Raw genomic sequence first — 14474 nt, 5'->3', positions numbered from 1 at the left:
ACCTGATGGAGACCTCTTCAATCCCAAAACAATGAAATGAAGTGATGTCATGAAGGAGACCTGAAGGAGACCTGATGGAGACCTGAAGGAGACCTAAAGGCCTGATGGAGACCTGATGGAGACCTGAAGGAGACCTGATGGAGACATGTTGGAGGCCTGATGGAGACCTGATGGAGACCTGAAGGAGACCTGATGGAGACATGTTGGAGGCCTGATGGAGACCTGATGGAGACCTGAAGGAGACCTGATGGAGACCTGAAGGAGACCTGATGGAGGCCTGATGGAGACCTGATGGAGACCTGATGGAGGCCTGATGGAGACCTGATGGAGACCTGATGGAGGCCTGATGGAGACCTGATGGAGGCCTGATGGAGACCTGATGGAGGCCTGATGGAGACCTGATGGATCTCAGACCCAGCAGTGACTCAGCACTCGGCGGCAGCAGCTGGTCCTCGTCTTCTCTCCTCTGGAGGTTATTTTTAGCAGCAGGCTCAGAATAGCTCACATCCTGAAATGGAAATGTGTGATGAAACAGAGGGAGCTCGGCCGGAGGGAGCGAGTGACTCATGTAACTCCAGCAGAGGAACAACCAAAGGACATCAGGCCGACACGTCTCCTCCATCTTTGATCTCTCTTCTTGTCATCCTGTAACTTCCTGAGTGGTGGAAAGCACTCGGCCTGCTCATGAGTTCCCGTTATGAAGTAATAACTTCCATCAGGCCGAAGTCCAGCGGAGAGCATCCATCACACTTACAGAGGGAGCCCCTCCCCTTCTCAAACATCTCTCTGTAAACACACTCTGTTTACATCCCACCACAGGCCAGACAACGCATGAATGTTTGAAATGTAACTACAATAGTTATGAACCAGTTAAAGCTGCACTGTGATGGTTTGCTGCAGCAACATGTTCTAGTCTGGTATGAAGCGCCTCATAAGACTCACCACTGAAGACAATGAAGTGTTCCTCTGCATGTGTAGCAGCAGCTAAAGAGACTTCACATCGTACAATCACAACATCAGCTGGTTACCAGGCAAAGAGCAGCCGCGTGATTCATTTCAAGTTTTCTACGTTCAGGCCAATGAAAACATGTGAAACAGGATGCATTATTGCGTCAGCAGAACTCTCTCGCAGCAGTGAGAACCATCAACACAGTGTGTTGCTGTCATGGCGTGATGGAGCGGCTGCTGGTGAATGTGTCCTCATGAGACGCCCACAGGTCTACAGACTCGTTCCCTTGGCTTCACGTCCAGCACACGTCTCCTCCACCTCATCCAACTGCAGCAGATAAACACTTGCCATCGGATGAAAGAGGCTGGAGATGCTTCCAGCTGCCTGACACCAGACCACAGACCTTATAAAGTCATGCAGCTTCAGGTAGAAACCTCTGACCTCACTGAGGACCCAGAGGGACCACCAGGGTCCTGACCGGAGAGGAGACCTGCTGCAAGGTGAGCAACGTGAGCAATGTCAGCAATGTCAGCAATGTGAGCAACGTCACGTCAGAGAGACAGAACGTGACCTTGAAACGTTGAAATGAAACTGAAAGCACAGACGACAGGAAACACTTCATCCAGAGGACAAAGGGACCTGTCGACTGTCCGTCACAATGATGCAAAGAGAGGTCAAAGTAGGTCACAAAGGGTCAAAGAGAGGTCAAAGAGGGGTCAAGGAGGGGCAAAGAGAGGTCAAGGAGAGGTCAAAGAGAGGTCAAATAGGGTCAAAGAGAGGTCAAAGAGGGTCAAAGAGAAGTCAAAGAAGGTCAAAGAAGGTCAACGAGAGGTCAACGAGGGTCAAAGAGAGGTCAAAGGGCATCCTGACCAAAGCCCTGGACCCGGTCCAGATTCGGCCCACCAGTCCCATGACCTCCACACTGCAGGACGCTGAGCTCTGCTCCCAGTTGTGTAACGTTGTTTCATGTCTCACATGAGATCGTAGGTTGAGAGTCAAGGTGCTCACTTTGAATTCACTGCTTGAAGCTGGAGGATCAACAGTTTAGACCCAAAACCAGGAAGAAGAGGAACGTTCACGCTCGCTCAGCAGGAAGACCTTCAAGGACTCACTCACACTGTTCCATTATGCAGTCAAGCAAATAACACACACTCACACACACACACACACACACACACACACACACACACACACACACACACACACACACACACACACACACACACACACACACTCTCTCACACACACACACACACACACACACACACACACACACACACACACACACTCTCTCTCACACACACACACACACACACACACACTCTCACACACACACACACACACACACACACACACACACTCTCTCACACACACACACACACACACACACACACACACACACACACACACACACACACACACACACACACACACACACACTTCGGGCAGACCCACTCACCCCATGGAGGAGTCCTGCTGCTCTGCTGGCCGCCGTGCAGCTCCAGCAGCTCTGGTGCTGATGGAGCAACGAGGCTCCTCGCTGCTCTTCACCTCCTGAAGTTCTCTCCTTTTATGGACATGAAGGGAGACAGAAAATAAAAGAGAGGATAATAAAATGAGAAAGGGAACCAGAGACGGGATCATATAAAGTCTCTCTGTGTTCCACCCTAGAGACCTTTACTACTCTCCCTCCAATCATCCTTCTCCTCCTCCTCCTCCTCCTCCTCCTCCTCCTCCTCCTCCTCCTCAGAGACTGCACAGGCCTGAAGAGGCTGTCCCGATGGGAACCCCCTGTTCTCCTCATTTACCATGACAGGAGTTTGGATACCTGCTCAATGTTAGCAGACCCGTCATCCAGGTCTTCATCTAGGTCCTCATCCAGTTCTTCACTGAGGTCTTCATGTAGGTCTTTACCGAGGTCTTCATCTAGGTCTTCATGTAGGTCTTCATGTAGGTCTTCACCGAGGTCTTCATCAAGGTCTTCATGTAGGTCTTAATCGAGGTCTTCATGTAGGTTTTCATATAGGTCTTCAGCCAGGTCTTCATCCAGGTCTTCACCGAGGTCTTCATCTAGGTCTTCATGTAGGTCTTCATCTAGGTCTTCACCGAGGTCTTCATCTAGGTCTTCATGTAGGTCTTCACAGAGGTCTTCATCTAGGTCTTCATGTAGGTCTTCATCTAGGTCTTCACCGAGGTCTTCATGTAGGTCTTCATGTAGGTCTTCATATAGGTCTTCATCTAGGTCTTCATGTAGGTCTTCATGTAGGTCTTCACAGAGGTCTTCATCTAGGTCTTCATGTAGGTCTTCATGTAGGTCTTCATCTAGGTCTTCATGTAGGTCTTCATGTAGGTCTTCACCGAGGTCTTCATCTAGGTCTTTATGTAGGTCTAAATTAAAGTGGATGAAATGAAGCTGATTCAGAGGTCAGTGAAGGTTCAGTCAGGACGGGAATAGAACCGACAACCCCAGCAACAAGACGCAGCGGCAGGACGCAGCAACAAGACGCAACGGCAGGACGCGGCAACAAGACGCAGCGGCAGGACGCGGCAGCAAGACGCAGCGGCAGGACGCAGCGGCAAGATGCAGCGGCAGGACGCAGCGGCAGGACGCAGCGGCAGGACGCAGCGGCAGGACGCAGCGGCAGGACGCAGCGGCAGGACGCAGCGGCAGGACGCAGCGGCAGGACGCAGCGGCAGGACGCAGCGGCAGGACGCAGCGGCAGGACGCAGCAGCAGGACGCAGCAGCAGGACGCAGCAGCAGGACGCAGGAGGCTCTCTCTCCCAGCACAGACGTCCTGCACGAGACGTGTGGTTGTATGTAAGAACACGTGGCGCTGCTTCCTGCCGCTGTTCTAGAAACAACAACAACAACAACAACAGGTTATCTGTTAACCCCCAGACACAAACCTGACGGCTGTGACGGCACAACACTGCCACCATGTGGCCAAAGCTGCTGTTCAGGATTATGCAGTTCACAGACATGACTGACCTTTATTATTATTATTATTAATAATAATAAGTGGTCTACAGTATCTGTACAGGGTAACTGGTGAAACTGTTCCAGGTCAAATGAGAACACATTCAGTCACTTGTTTAACTTTAATAACACAAACACGACAGCACAGGACAAGCGTTCGTGTCATGTTTAAAGTTAAACACATTGTTTAAATGTGGTTTCATGTTTATTTGATCACTTCAAATAGTTTCATATTTTATATCAGAGTGCTTCATCTCCTCTAAGCTTCATTCAAAGTGGACTTAAGTCTCAACTCAAAGTCCACTTCCTTCCTCCAGAGGGTTTGTGAACTGGCTGTTGCTTGTGCGGGTTCAACAGTCATGTAGCATGTCTGCTAGTAGACCTGTTCACTCACAGCGCTATGCAGCTCCCAGGTCCAGGTCCAGCCTTGAACCTGAACCTCAGGGTTCTGCCAGGTGAGCCCGCTCACACGGACACACTGGTAGCATGACACCATGACGTGCAACAGGTTAAATACTTTATAGCCCCGATGTTAACGGTCTTTAAAAATATTAATTTACTCCCTTCTGTCAACACATCAGTGACTCAGTTACATGTTTGATGAGTAAATCCTTCATCATCGCCTCCATCCCTCTGGTTTCATGTCTTTAACCCTGAAAGCTTTTACTGGTCACCGTGTTAATGATGCTTCTTCTTCATCACGGCTCATGTCACCTCAACCAAGTCTGCCTCCAGCTGGAGACGCGTCTTTCCTGCTGGCACCGAGTCCATGAATCAGATCTACTTTACGAGTCACTGGATTAGTTTATAAGGATTAAAGAGGCTGGATTTCAATGAAAAAAAACTTTAATTTGGAAGGACACTTGTTCAGAACAGCATTACATGAAATGACTTGTGAAGCATCTCCAGGTCACTTGTGAAGCATCTCCAGGTCACTTGTGAAGCATCTCCAGGTCACTTGTGAAGCATCTCCAGGTCACTTGTGAAGCATCTCCAGGTCACTTGTGAAGCATCTCCAGGTCACTCGGAGGCTTCTCCAGGTCACTCGGAGGCTTCTCCAGGTCACTCGGAGGCTTCTCCAGGTCACTCGGAGGCTTCTCCAGGTCACTCGGAGGCTTCTCCAGGTCACTCGGAGGCAGCAGCAGAAAGCTTCCTGGCCCTGCGAGCCGCTCCAGACCTCTTGGCTCTGAGCTTCAGAGGACGGCGCGGCAGCGCTTTGCCTCCTTTCTTGGCTCTGGACCGATGGCTGGAGGGTAAAACACACAGACACACACGAGAACACGTTGAGACGCTTAACTTTGAACGTTCCTGTTGCAGAGGCCCTCGTGCACTCACCTGGTCCTGTGCGAGTCCTTGAGGGGACACGCCCGGCGCTTGTGCTCCACGCTGCCGCAGTTGAAGCAGCCCTCCGGTCCCGGACCCGCTCCACACGGGTGGTCCGGCAGGGCGCAGCGGCCACAGGCCTGGCAGTGCCTCCACGCTGAGGACAGAGAGCAGCGTTAGCAGAGAAAAGATGAAGCGGACGACTGGACCAGCAGAACCCGACGGGCGGACGTGGACGTACATGGCTTCACGCATTTCTGGCATGTAGAGCAGTGCTTCCACTCGCGGCCGTCCTGCAGACAGAGAAGCACGAGCTGTAAAGCGTCTTCACTGGAGACAGCAGACGGACGCTGGTGTGGTTTCCTACCTTTGATGGACAGACGTTGCATTTAGCACAATGTCTGTTGAGCGAGGACACGAACCTCTGACACGCCGAGCAGAACCTGAGAGCAGGACGACAAGAGACAACTAACGGGACTGAAGACGGTTCTGACCGGAGATGAGCCAAAGACATGAAGAAATGAGTCAAAGATACGAAGAAATGAGTCAAAGACATGAAGGAATGAGTCAAAGACATGAAGGACTGAGTCAAAGACATGAAGGAATGAGTCAAACACATGAAGAAATTAGTCAAACACATGAAGGAATGAGTCAAAGATACGAAGAAATGAGTCAAAGACATGAAGGAATGAGTCAAAGACATGAAGGAATGAGTCAAAGACATGAAGGAATGAGTCAAAGACATGAAGGACTGAGTCAAAGACATGAAGGAATGAGTCAAAGATACGAAGGAATGAGTCAAAGACATGAAGGACTGAGTCAAAGACATAAAGGAATGAGTCAAAGATACGAAGGAATGAGTCAAAGACATGAAGGACTGAGTCAAACACATGAAGAAATTAGTCAAACACATGAAGGAATGAGTCAAAGATACGAAGAAATGAGTCAAAGACATGAAGGAATGAGTCAAAGACATAAAGGAATGAGTCAAAGATACGAAGGAATGAGTCAAAGACATGAAGGACTGAGTCAAACACATGAAGAAATTAGTCAAACACATGAAGGAATGAGTCAAAGATACGAAGAAATGAGTCAAAGACATGAAGGAATGAGTCAAAGACATGAAGGAATGAGTCAAAGACATGAAGGAATGAGTCAAAGATACGAAGAAATGAGTCAAAGACATGAAGGAATGAGTCAAAGACATGAAGGAATGAGTCAAAGACATGAAGGACTGAGTCAAAGACATGAAGGACTGAGTCAAAGATACAAAGGACTGAGTCAAAGATACGAAGAAATGAGTTAAAGACATGAAGACATGAGTCAAAGACATGAAGAAATGAGTCAAAGACATGAAGAAATGAGTCAAAGACATGAAGGACTGAGTCAAAGACATGAAGGACTGAGTCAAAGACATGAAGGACTGAGTCAAAGACATGAAGGACTGAGTCAAAGACATGAAGGACTGAGTCAAAGACATGAAGGACTGAGTCAAAGACATAAAGGACTGAGTCAAAGACATGAAGGACTGAGTCAAAGACACAGGTGAGGGTACCTGTAGCCCTGGTCTTTGGGCAGCACCACCTCCCTGGGGCAGATGTTGGTGAAGAGTCTGACGGGGGACTGCTTCCTGCCCGTCTTCCCGTGTTTGTACAGAGGATGGTTGTCATAGTCCACCTGGAGGCAAGCAGGACATGAAGTCTACATGGTTTACAGTCCAGAGGACTTAAAGGACCGTTACTGTTTAACATTCACACCAAAGAGGAGCTTCACTGGAGACCTTCCTGAAGTGGAAGATGACCTTGTGATGTGATATTGATTAATGATCACTGAGACGATGCCCGCAGTGTGGCGGTCACAGTGAAGGCTGCCGTCATGGTGCACGTTCCTGCAGTGAAGCTCTAAAGCAGAACAACAACACCACCACGCTGCACCGACGCCCCTCCCTCATCAACACGTACCAGTGGTGCAGCGGTCGAGTACCTGGTAGTCCAGCATGCTGCATGAGGGGAGACACTCCAGGATGCGAGGCTCAAAGAAGTACGGGAAGATCCAGATCATGGGCATGTCCGTGTTACTGCAGTCTGCAAACAACAACAACAAGTTAGCTTCATCGCTGTGGCCACTCAGTCAGTCACCAGAGGTCAAAGCTGCACTCATCAATACCCTGATGCATCAAATGATGACGTGTGATGAACCCACTGACAACAAACAATAACTCAAACATTGTTCCCTCATCGTGTTTAGTCTTCACTCTTCTGTTCTAAACTGCCTTAAAGCCAAAGATCACAGCTGAATCTACCGAGCAGCAATACATACATGTACATACATGTACATACATGTACGTACATACATGTATGTACGTACGTACATACATGTATGTACATACATGTACGTACATACATGTACGTACATACATGTATGTACGTACATACATGTACGTACATACATGTATGTACGTACATACATGTACGTACATACATGTACGTACGTACATACATGTACGTACATACATGTACGTACATGTATGTACGTACATACATGTACGTACATACATGTACGTACATGTATGTACGTACATACATGTACGTACATACATGTACGTACATACATGTACGTACATACATGTATGTACGTACATACATGTACGTACATACATGTACGTACATACATGTACGTACATACATGTATGTACATACATGTACATGTCTAATATGATGAAGGAAAGCTCACCAGGACTCTGCAGCTGCCTCCAGGCCTGAGACAGCAGGGAGAAGCTGCTGGCCAGAGGCTTCACCAGGCCCCCGAACGGCGGGTCGGCCACCATCACGGCCTTCTGGCCCTCGCTCTCCGTGAGGAAGGCCTGCAGCGCGGCGGCCTGAGCGGAGAACACGCTTCAATACACGGAACGCTCATCAAACATGTGAGACAGTTCAACCCTTACCTCTCCATCGAAGAAGTGATGGTTGAACATGTTGTAGTGGCAGAACTCATCCTGGCTGTAGAACTGAGCGTACCTGGAACAACAACAACAACAACAACAACAGGTGTTATTCAGCCTGAACGCTTCAACATGCAGACGCCGTCACATGACTCCTGCTGCCTGCGTCACGGCTGAAGACGACACAACAAGTTTGAACAAATCTGGTGGAAGTTAGCAACACAGGATCCTGCAGCGTGTGTGCAGGCTGCAGCTTGTGTCTCTCTCACTCTCTCACACACACACACACACACACACACACACACACACACACACACACACACACACACACACACACACACATTAACGAGATTCAGGAGACGCGCAGGACGACACCTCAGGTAAGACGCTCACACATCGTGATGCTAAAAGAACATTGTGGTGCTTTAATCAGCTTCATGTGAATCTCCTGCTGGTCTGCATGAGACCAGAAGACAAGTCCACAGAACCAGAACCAGCTGACTGGAACCAACCTGCTCCTTCACAGCTGAGCGTGCACAGTGTGCTAAGCTAACAGAGCGTTCTTAGCATACAGGAAGCTGTGAGACGTGTCGGTGGTTTAGTGTAATCAGCAGAGAGCTTCACAGGTTATGAAGCCTGAACACTCGGACTCCTGCAGAACCTGCAGGACGGGTTCTGCAGACAGTCAGAGCTGCTGCAGGCTTCATGTCCGTGTTCAGTCCTCAGATGGCCGAGCAGGAGTCAGCTGGTGAGGGTCCGTCGGCAGGCGGCGGGCTGGCGGCGCCCCCTGCAGGCCGCCACGGCGCCCCGAGCTTCAGCCCGCTGGACTCCAACAGCGACGCCGTTCAGCCGTTCCCTCGCTCGCCCAAACTACAGAGGAAGATCGCTCACGCTGCTCAGCTGTCTCAGGTAAACACGCTGACGAAAGAAACGAGTCGAGAAGTCAACCGACTGAAGTCACGTCTTCATTTAGGGCCCGACGGCGGCCGGGGAGGTGGAAACGCTTTTCTTGGTCTTCCATGACAGTAAACTGGGTTTAGGACAAACGAGACCGCCTCCTGTTTTCCATGGCAGGAGCCTGAGGGCATTGTGAAACCACTGTTCAACAGAGACGGGCGTGTCCGTGAGCTGAACCTCCTGCTAACGTGTCTCTGCAGGAGCAGCTGAGCAGGAGGATGCAGGAGCTGCAGGCCGAGCGCAGCAGGACGGAGGCTCACATCCAGTCTCTGAAGAAACGCAGGGCCGATCTGTCTGTAAGTGCCACAGCAGAGGACACACACACACACACACACACACACACACACACACACACACACACACACACACACACACACACACACACACACACACACACACACACACACACACAGTCTGACCCTCTACCCTTGGTGTTGCCCTCTGAAGACGAGCACAGAGCGCATGAAGCAGCAGGTCCGAGAGCACTTTGAGAGCATGCGCTGCGTCCTGCAGCAGGACGAGCGGGCCGTGCAGGACTCCCTGGAGCTGGACCTGAGGCGGACCCGGAGCAGACTGGACCAGCTGCTGAAGGACTGGAGCCAGCACCAGGACCAGGTCACCAAGAGCATGAGCAGCGTCCAGAGAGCTCTGAGCAGCAGCGAGGAGGAGGAGGGGAAGGTCTGACCCGCTCACACACAGCGCCGCATTATAGTGTCGTCCTCAAGTTTAACCTGTGTCTCTTGTCTCCTCTGAAGGGTCCGTCTGACACCGTGAGGTAAACCACTGCACCGAGAGACACAGTCCTGCTGCTGCAGACCTCTCCCTAATCTAATCTAATCTAATCTCTCTCAGCCCCAAGAAGCCGGACGCCTCTGAGAGGGACATCCGACTCAACGAGGAGAGGTTTGAAAGGCTCCTGAAGACATTATCCTCCATCTCCAAGCAGCTGAAGGCTCAGCTGCAGAGGAAGGCTCTCCTGTTGGGTACGAGACCACCGACCACACCCTCCCCCCCTCCCTAGACTCCTGCAGAGCAGCAGGGTTTTGTAGAGCGGCTCAGACCCACAGAGCGCTGCTGCAGGGTCAGAGGTCAACGTGTCGTCAGCATGTCTCTCTGTGTGCTTGCAGATTGCTCCCCCATGGTGATCGACAGGCAGACGTGCAGCAGCCAGCTGGCGGTGACCTCAGAGGGGCGGGGCGTGTCCTTCTGCGGCGCCGCCCGCCCGGCCGCGGGGCATCCGCTCCAGTTTGACAAGGTGTGCTGCGCTCTGGGCTCGTCTGCCATCGCGGCCGGGCGGCGGTACTGGGAGGTGGACGTCCGCTGCTGCGCCGCCTGGGCCGTGGGCGTGGCCTACGGCAGCCTGGAGAGGAAGGGGCGGGACAAGGCCAGCAAGCTGGGCCGCAACAGGAACTCCTGGTGCGTGGAGCTTCGCGGCGGCCATCTTTCCGCTTGGCACAACGACCGGCGCGTGGCGTGCCAGGGCGCCGGGCAGACGCCGCCAGGTAGGGTGGGCGTGTGGGTGAGCTACGACAAGGGCCAGCTGGCGTTCTACGACGCGGACGCCGCGGCCGTCCTGCAGAGGTTCTCGCCCGCCGTGGCGTCGGCGTTCGACCGGGCGCATCACCAGTTCACGGAGCCGCTGTACCCGGCCGTGCGCTTCCTGAAACCGCCGGAGAACCAGGTGTGGCCGAATCACCTGGAGCTCAGCAACACGCCGTGACGCCTCCACGCAGCGCCGCACATCAAGAAACACGAGGAACCAACCTGAAGTCAATGTCCAGCAGCAGACTCTTCATGGGCTCCTGTTTCTGCTCCAGGTTCCTCAACTTGATCAGCTCCTGGAGTCTGGCACAAACAACAACAACAACAACAACCTTTATTAATAAAAGATGGATTTCAAACTCATTTCACTATTTTGTTACTGTGCATTTTCTCTAACTTGCTGCTCAGGACGTATGAGTTTTTTATATACATAAAATGTATTTCTGCAGAGAAAGATACACTAATATTGTCATTGTACTCTACTTTGTGTAGAATAATGGTGTCGTTGTAGTCGTGTTGGCATTAAGGCACATGGACAGTCTTCTCGTGGCCGTCTGACTCAGTAACCACTAACACAAGATATTCTAACACATGAGAGTAACTCATCACCAGGTGGGAGGCAGCAAGAGAAGGTTTGAGTGAACCGGCCCATCATAATGAAGAGAGTCACTGTCCACCTCAACGTGATGCGCTGTAAACTAAATGCACTGGCTGAGATGAAGCTCCATGCTTCCCTCCCTCACCTGGGCGTGCCCACACACAGCACCTTCCTGTAGCCCAGAGCAGCCAGCGTGTCCAGCAGGAAGTTGGCGCTGCGGTCGGTGAACAGGTACTGCGCGTTGCTCTTCTTGTTGTCCAGCGGCCGCAGCAGCACGCTGGGCCTCGCCAGCTGAGCCGCCGACACGCCCGCCGTCCTGTGGGAGGCGTGCGCCTCCTGCTCCAACGGCAGCAGCAGCGTCTGACAGTCCCGACAGAACTTCTGCTGGTCCGGCCGCAGGGAGGAGAACTTCCTCCACCTGAGGGCAGAAGCACATCCACAATGAGCTCACTTCATGTGTCTCATTACAACCAGCCGGCAGGGAAACACAGGCTCTTTATTACCACGTAAGCTTTCACAGAGGAGGAAGGAGTCCTGGAGGAAAGAGCTCACACTTAACATTCATCAGTAAGCAGAGCAATAACAGGGAGGGGCCATTAATATATACAATGAAATCTACAGCAGGACATAACATTAAAGTTAAGATAACGTGCACGGTCAGCAGCACTTTAGGTGGGGTGTAAGTGTCATGTGAAGGTCAACAGTGTAAAGTGGCAAAGTGTGAATAAATATGAGATGAGGAGGAATGAGCAGGGGAGACGAGTCCTGTTCAGCATCAGAAACGTTTTATTGCCACGTGAGTCAGTACAAACGAGGAATTTGTCCTGGCGGAAGGTGCATCACAACACAACAACAACAACAACAGCAACATTTAACTATACAAGAGAAAGTATAAAATAACATTTGGATAAAAACAAGTAATAAGTGAGTGAATAAGTAAGGTGCAGTAAATATGCAGTAAATAATTAGTGATGCAATTAAAAAATAAAAAATTAAAGAGTAGCAATCAATAATAACAATAACAAGAGTAAAAGGTAAGTTAAAGTAAAGAATGTTATGAATAGAGACAACGATGCAGGTTATTAAAGACACATCATACCTGCTGACGCTCTCCTTGTGGGTGAGCAGCGGCCTCTTGGACCGGTTCTCTGCTTCTCTGGCCAGAAGCCTGACCGCAGACACCTTCAACACACAGCACTGCAGATTAGAAGCTCTGTGTGTGTGTGTGTGTGTGTGTGTGTGTGTGTGTGTGTGTGTGTGTGTGTGTGTGTGTGTGTGTGTGTGTGAGCATACCTTGTCGTCTTCCCATTGGAAGAAATTGCAGTCCTTCCGGTCTCTGCAGGCGGAACAGGCATAGAACCTGCGGGCTTCCGTACCGCCTTTACCAAGTTTCTCAAAAAGCAAAGCCGGACCTGAAACAACACGACAGTTACTCTGTCGTGTTGTTTCAGGCAGAAAGATGGAGGCTCACAGTTACTCTGTGAGCCTCCATCTTTCTGCCTTTAACAACACGACAGTTACTCTGTGAGCCTCCATCTTTCTGCCTGAAACAACACAACAGTTACTCTGTGAGCCTCCATCTTTCTGCCTGAAACAACACGACAGTTACTCCGTGAGCCTCCATCTTTCTGCCTGAAACAACACAACAGTTACTCCGTGAGCCTCCATCTTTCTGCCTGAAACAACACAACAGTTACTCCGTGAGCCTCCATCTTTCTGGAGGCGCTCAGATCCCCAGCAGACGGAGGGGTTTACAGCATAAAGACACATGTCTCCGCTCTGCAACGCGAGCTGGTTCCTGTTATATCCAGACGGCAACGTGTTTACAACACGTATCCGGTTGAAAGCGTGCACATACAGAACAGAGCGCGGGCACGTGCAGCCATCGCGCGCAGTGTTTACAGCGCGAGCCACTGACCGTGCGGACAACACGGCGCCGGCCTGCCGTCCTGCGGGGCCACGGCCTCCAGAGCCGGGCTGCCGTCCTGCGGGGCCTCGGCCTCCAGAGCCGGGCTGCTGGCGCCGCTCTGCTGCATGCTGGACCGGACTGTTGCTGTTAACACGACTGCTGTTAAAACTGCTGTTCACTTCACTGTCCGACCACGAGCTCAGCCGGGCCGACGAAACAACATGCCGGTTCTAGTAGTCGCGGAGATGTGACGTCACGACCACGTTGTCGCGGTCAGAACGCGCTGACGTAGTGATGACGCGACTGTGTCAACAACGCGTCGCTTCTTTACGTGCTGTAAGCAGAACTGCAGTATATACATATACATATACATATATATATATATATATATATATATATATATATATATATATATATATATATATATATGTATATACTGCAATATATATACATATATATATATGTATGTATATATACATATATGTATATATATATGTATAATATACTAATATACATATATATATGTATGTATATTATATATTACAAAATATATAACTACAAAAATGGAGCTAGGTAAATATTACACAACAGTAAACATGTTTTTGTTGTTTTTTTTAAAACTTTTTATATATATATATATATATATAGAGAGAGAGAGAGAGAGAGAGAGAGAGAGAGAGAGAGAGAGAGAGAGAGAGAGAGAGAGGTCAAGGGACTGTTATTAGTGCCCAGATCATATCATCATAGAACGCATTAACACAATCCCTGACCCAGTTAATGATGTTTCACCACAAAAAAGGACTCTGACAGCAGAAGAGCGATGTGACGTTCAGCAGCTTCTGCGTTGAGATGAACATCATTCTCACTCGGGACTAGGGACTAGGGACTAAGGACCAAGGACTGAGGAATAAGGAGTAAGGAATAAGGACTGAGGACTGAAGACTAAGGACTAAGGACTGAGGACTAAGGACTGAGGAATAATGAATAAGGACTAAGGAATAAGGACTGAGGACTTAGGACTAAGGATTGAGGAATAAGGAGTAAGGAATAAGGACTGAGGACTGAAGACTAAGGACTGAGGACTAAGGACTGAGGAATAATGAATAATGACTGAGGAATAATGACTGAGGAATAAGGACTAGGGACTAAGGACTGAGGAATAAGGACTAGGGACTAAGGACTGAGAAATTAGGAATAATGACTGAGGAATAAGGACTAAGGACTGAGGAATAAGGTGTAAGGACTGATGACTGAGGAATAAGGACTAAGGACTGAGG

At 50.1% G+C, this 14474-nt stretch overlaps 2 protein-coding genes across 2 annotated transcripts; one reads left to right on the top strand and one right to left on the bottom strand.

Annotated features, from left to right (window-relative positions):
* Positions 1-4755: 4755 nt before the first annotated feature.
* On the bottom strand, positions 4756-13425 carry zcchc4 (zinc finger, CCHC domain containing 4). Its single transcript, XM_068599636.1, has 13 exons — positions 13207-13425; positions 12582-12700; positions 12388-12470; positions 11434-11706; positions 10913-10993; positions 8195-8267; positions 7984-8128; positions 7234-7334; positions 6806-6927; positions 5618-5693; positions 5492-5543; positions 5263-5407; positions 4756-5173 (listed from the first exon to the last, which is right to left on the bottom strand). Exons 1-13 carry the CDS (start codon positions 13322-13324, stop codon positions 5053-5055), a joined length of 1509 nt encoding a protein of 502 aa, XP_068455737.1. The 5' UTR covers positions 13325-13425; the 3' UTR covers positions 4756-5052.
* si:dkey-219e21.4 (tripartite motif-containing protein 14) lies at positions 8897-11031 on the top strand. The gene is made up of 6 exons (XM_068599662.1): positions 8897-9100; positions 9349-9444; positions 9596-9826; positions 9904-9923; positions 9989-10131; positions 10276-11031. Exons 1-6 carry the CDS (start codon positions 8897-8899, stop codon positions 10866-10868), a joined length of 1287 nt encoding a protein of 428 aa, XP_068455763.1. The 3' UTR covers positions 10869-11031.
* Positions 13426-14474: the final 1049 nt, after the last annotated feature.

The sequence above is a fragment of the Clinocottus analis genome, unplaced genomic scaffold (genome assembly GCF_023055335.1).
Source record: "Clinocottus analis isolate CAN_PGR_092001 unplaced genomic scaffold, fCliAna1.0.p SCAF_49, whole genome shotgun sequence".
Lineage (NCBI taxonomy): Eukaryota > Metazoa > Chordata > Actinopteri > Perciformes > Cottidae > Clinocottus > Clinocottus analis.
This window is presented reverse-complemented; position numbering and strand designations above follow the sequence as displayed.

Excerpts from the sequence above, each read along its gene's own strand:
- si:dkey-219e21.4 (XM_068599662.1), top strand. The coding sequence starts at position 8,897 with ATGTCCGTGTTCAGTCCTCAGATGGCCGAGCAGGAGTCAGCTGGTGAG. Across the intron at positions 9,101-9,348 it reads ACGCTGCTCAGCTGTCTCAG|GAGCAGCTGAGCAGGAGGAT; the intron begins GTAAACACGCTG and ends GTGTCTCTGCAG. Across the intron at positions 10,132-10,275 it reads GAGGAAGGCTCTCCTGTTGG|ATTGCTCCCCCATGGTGATC; the intron begins GTACGAGACCAC and ends GTGTGCTTGCAG.
- zcchc4 (XM_068599636.1), bottom strand. The coding sequence starts at position 13,324 with ATGCAGCAGAGCGGCGCCAGCAGCCCGGCTCTGGAGGCCGAGGCCCCG. Across the intron at positions 8,129-8,194 it reads ATCACTTCTTCGATGGAGAG|GCCGCCGCGCTGCAGGCCTT; the intron begins GTAAGGGTTGAA and ends TTCTCCGCTCAG. Across the intron at positions 5,408-5,491 it reads CCAGAAATGCGTGAAGCCAT|CGTGGAGGCACTGCCAGGCC; the intron begins GTACGTCCACGT and ends CTCTGTCCTCAG.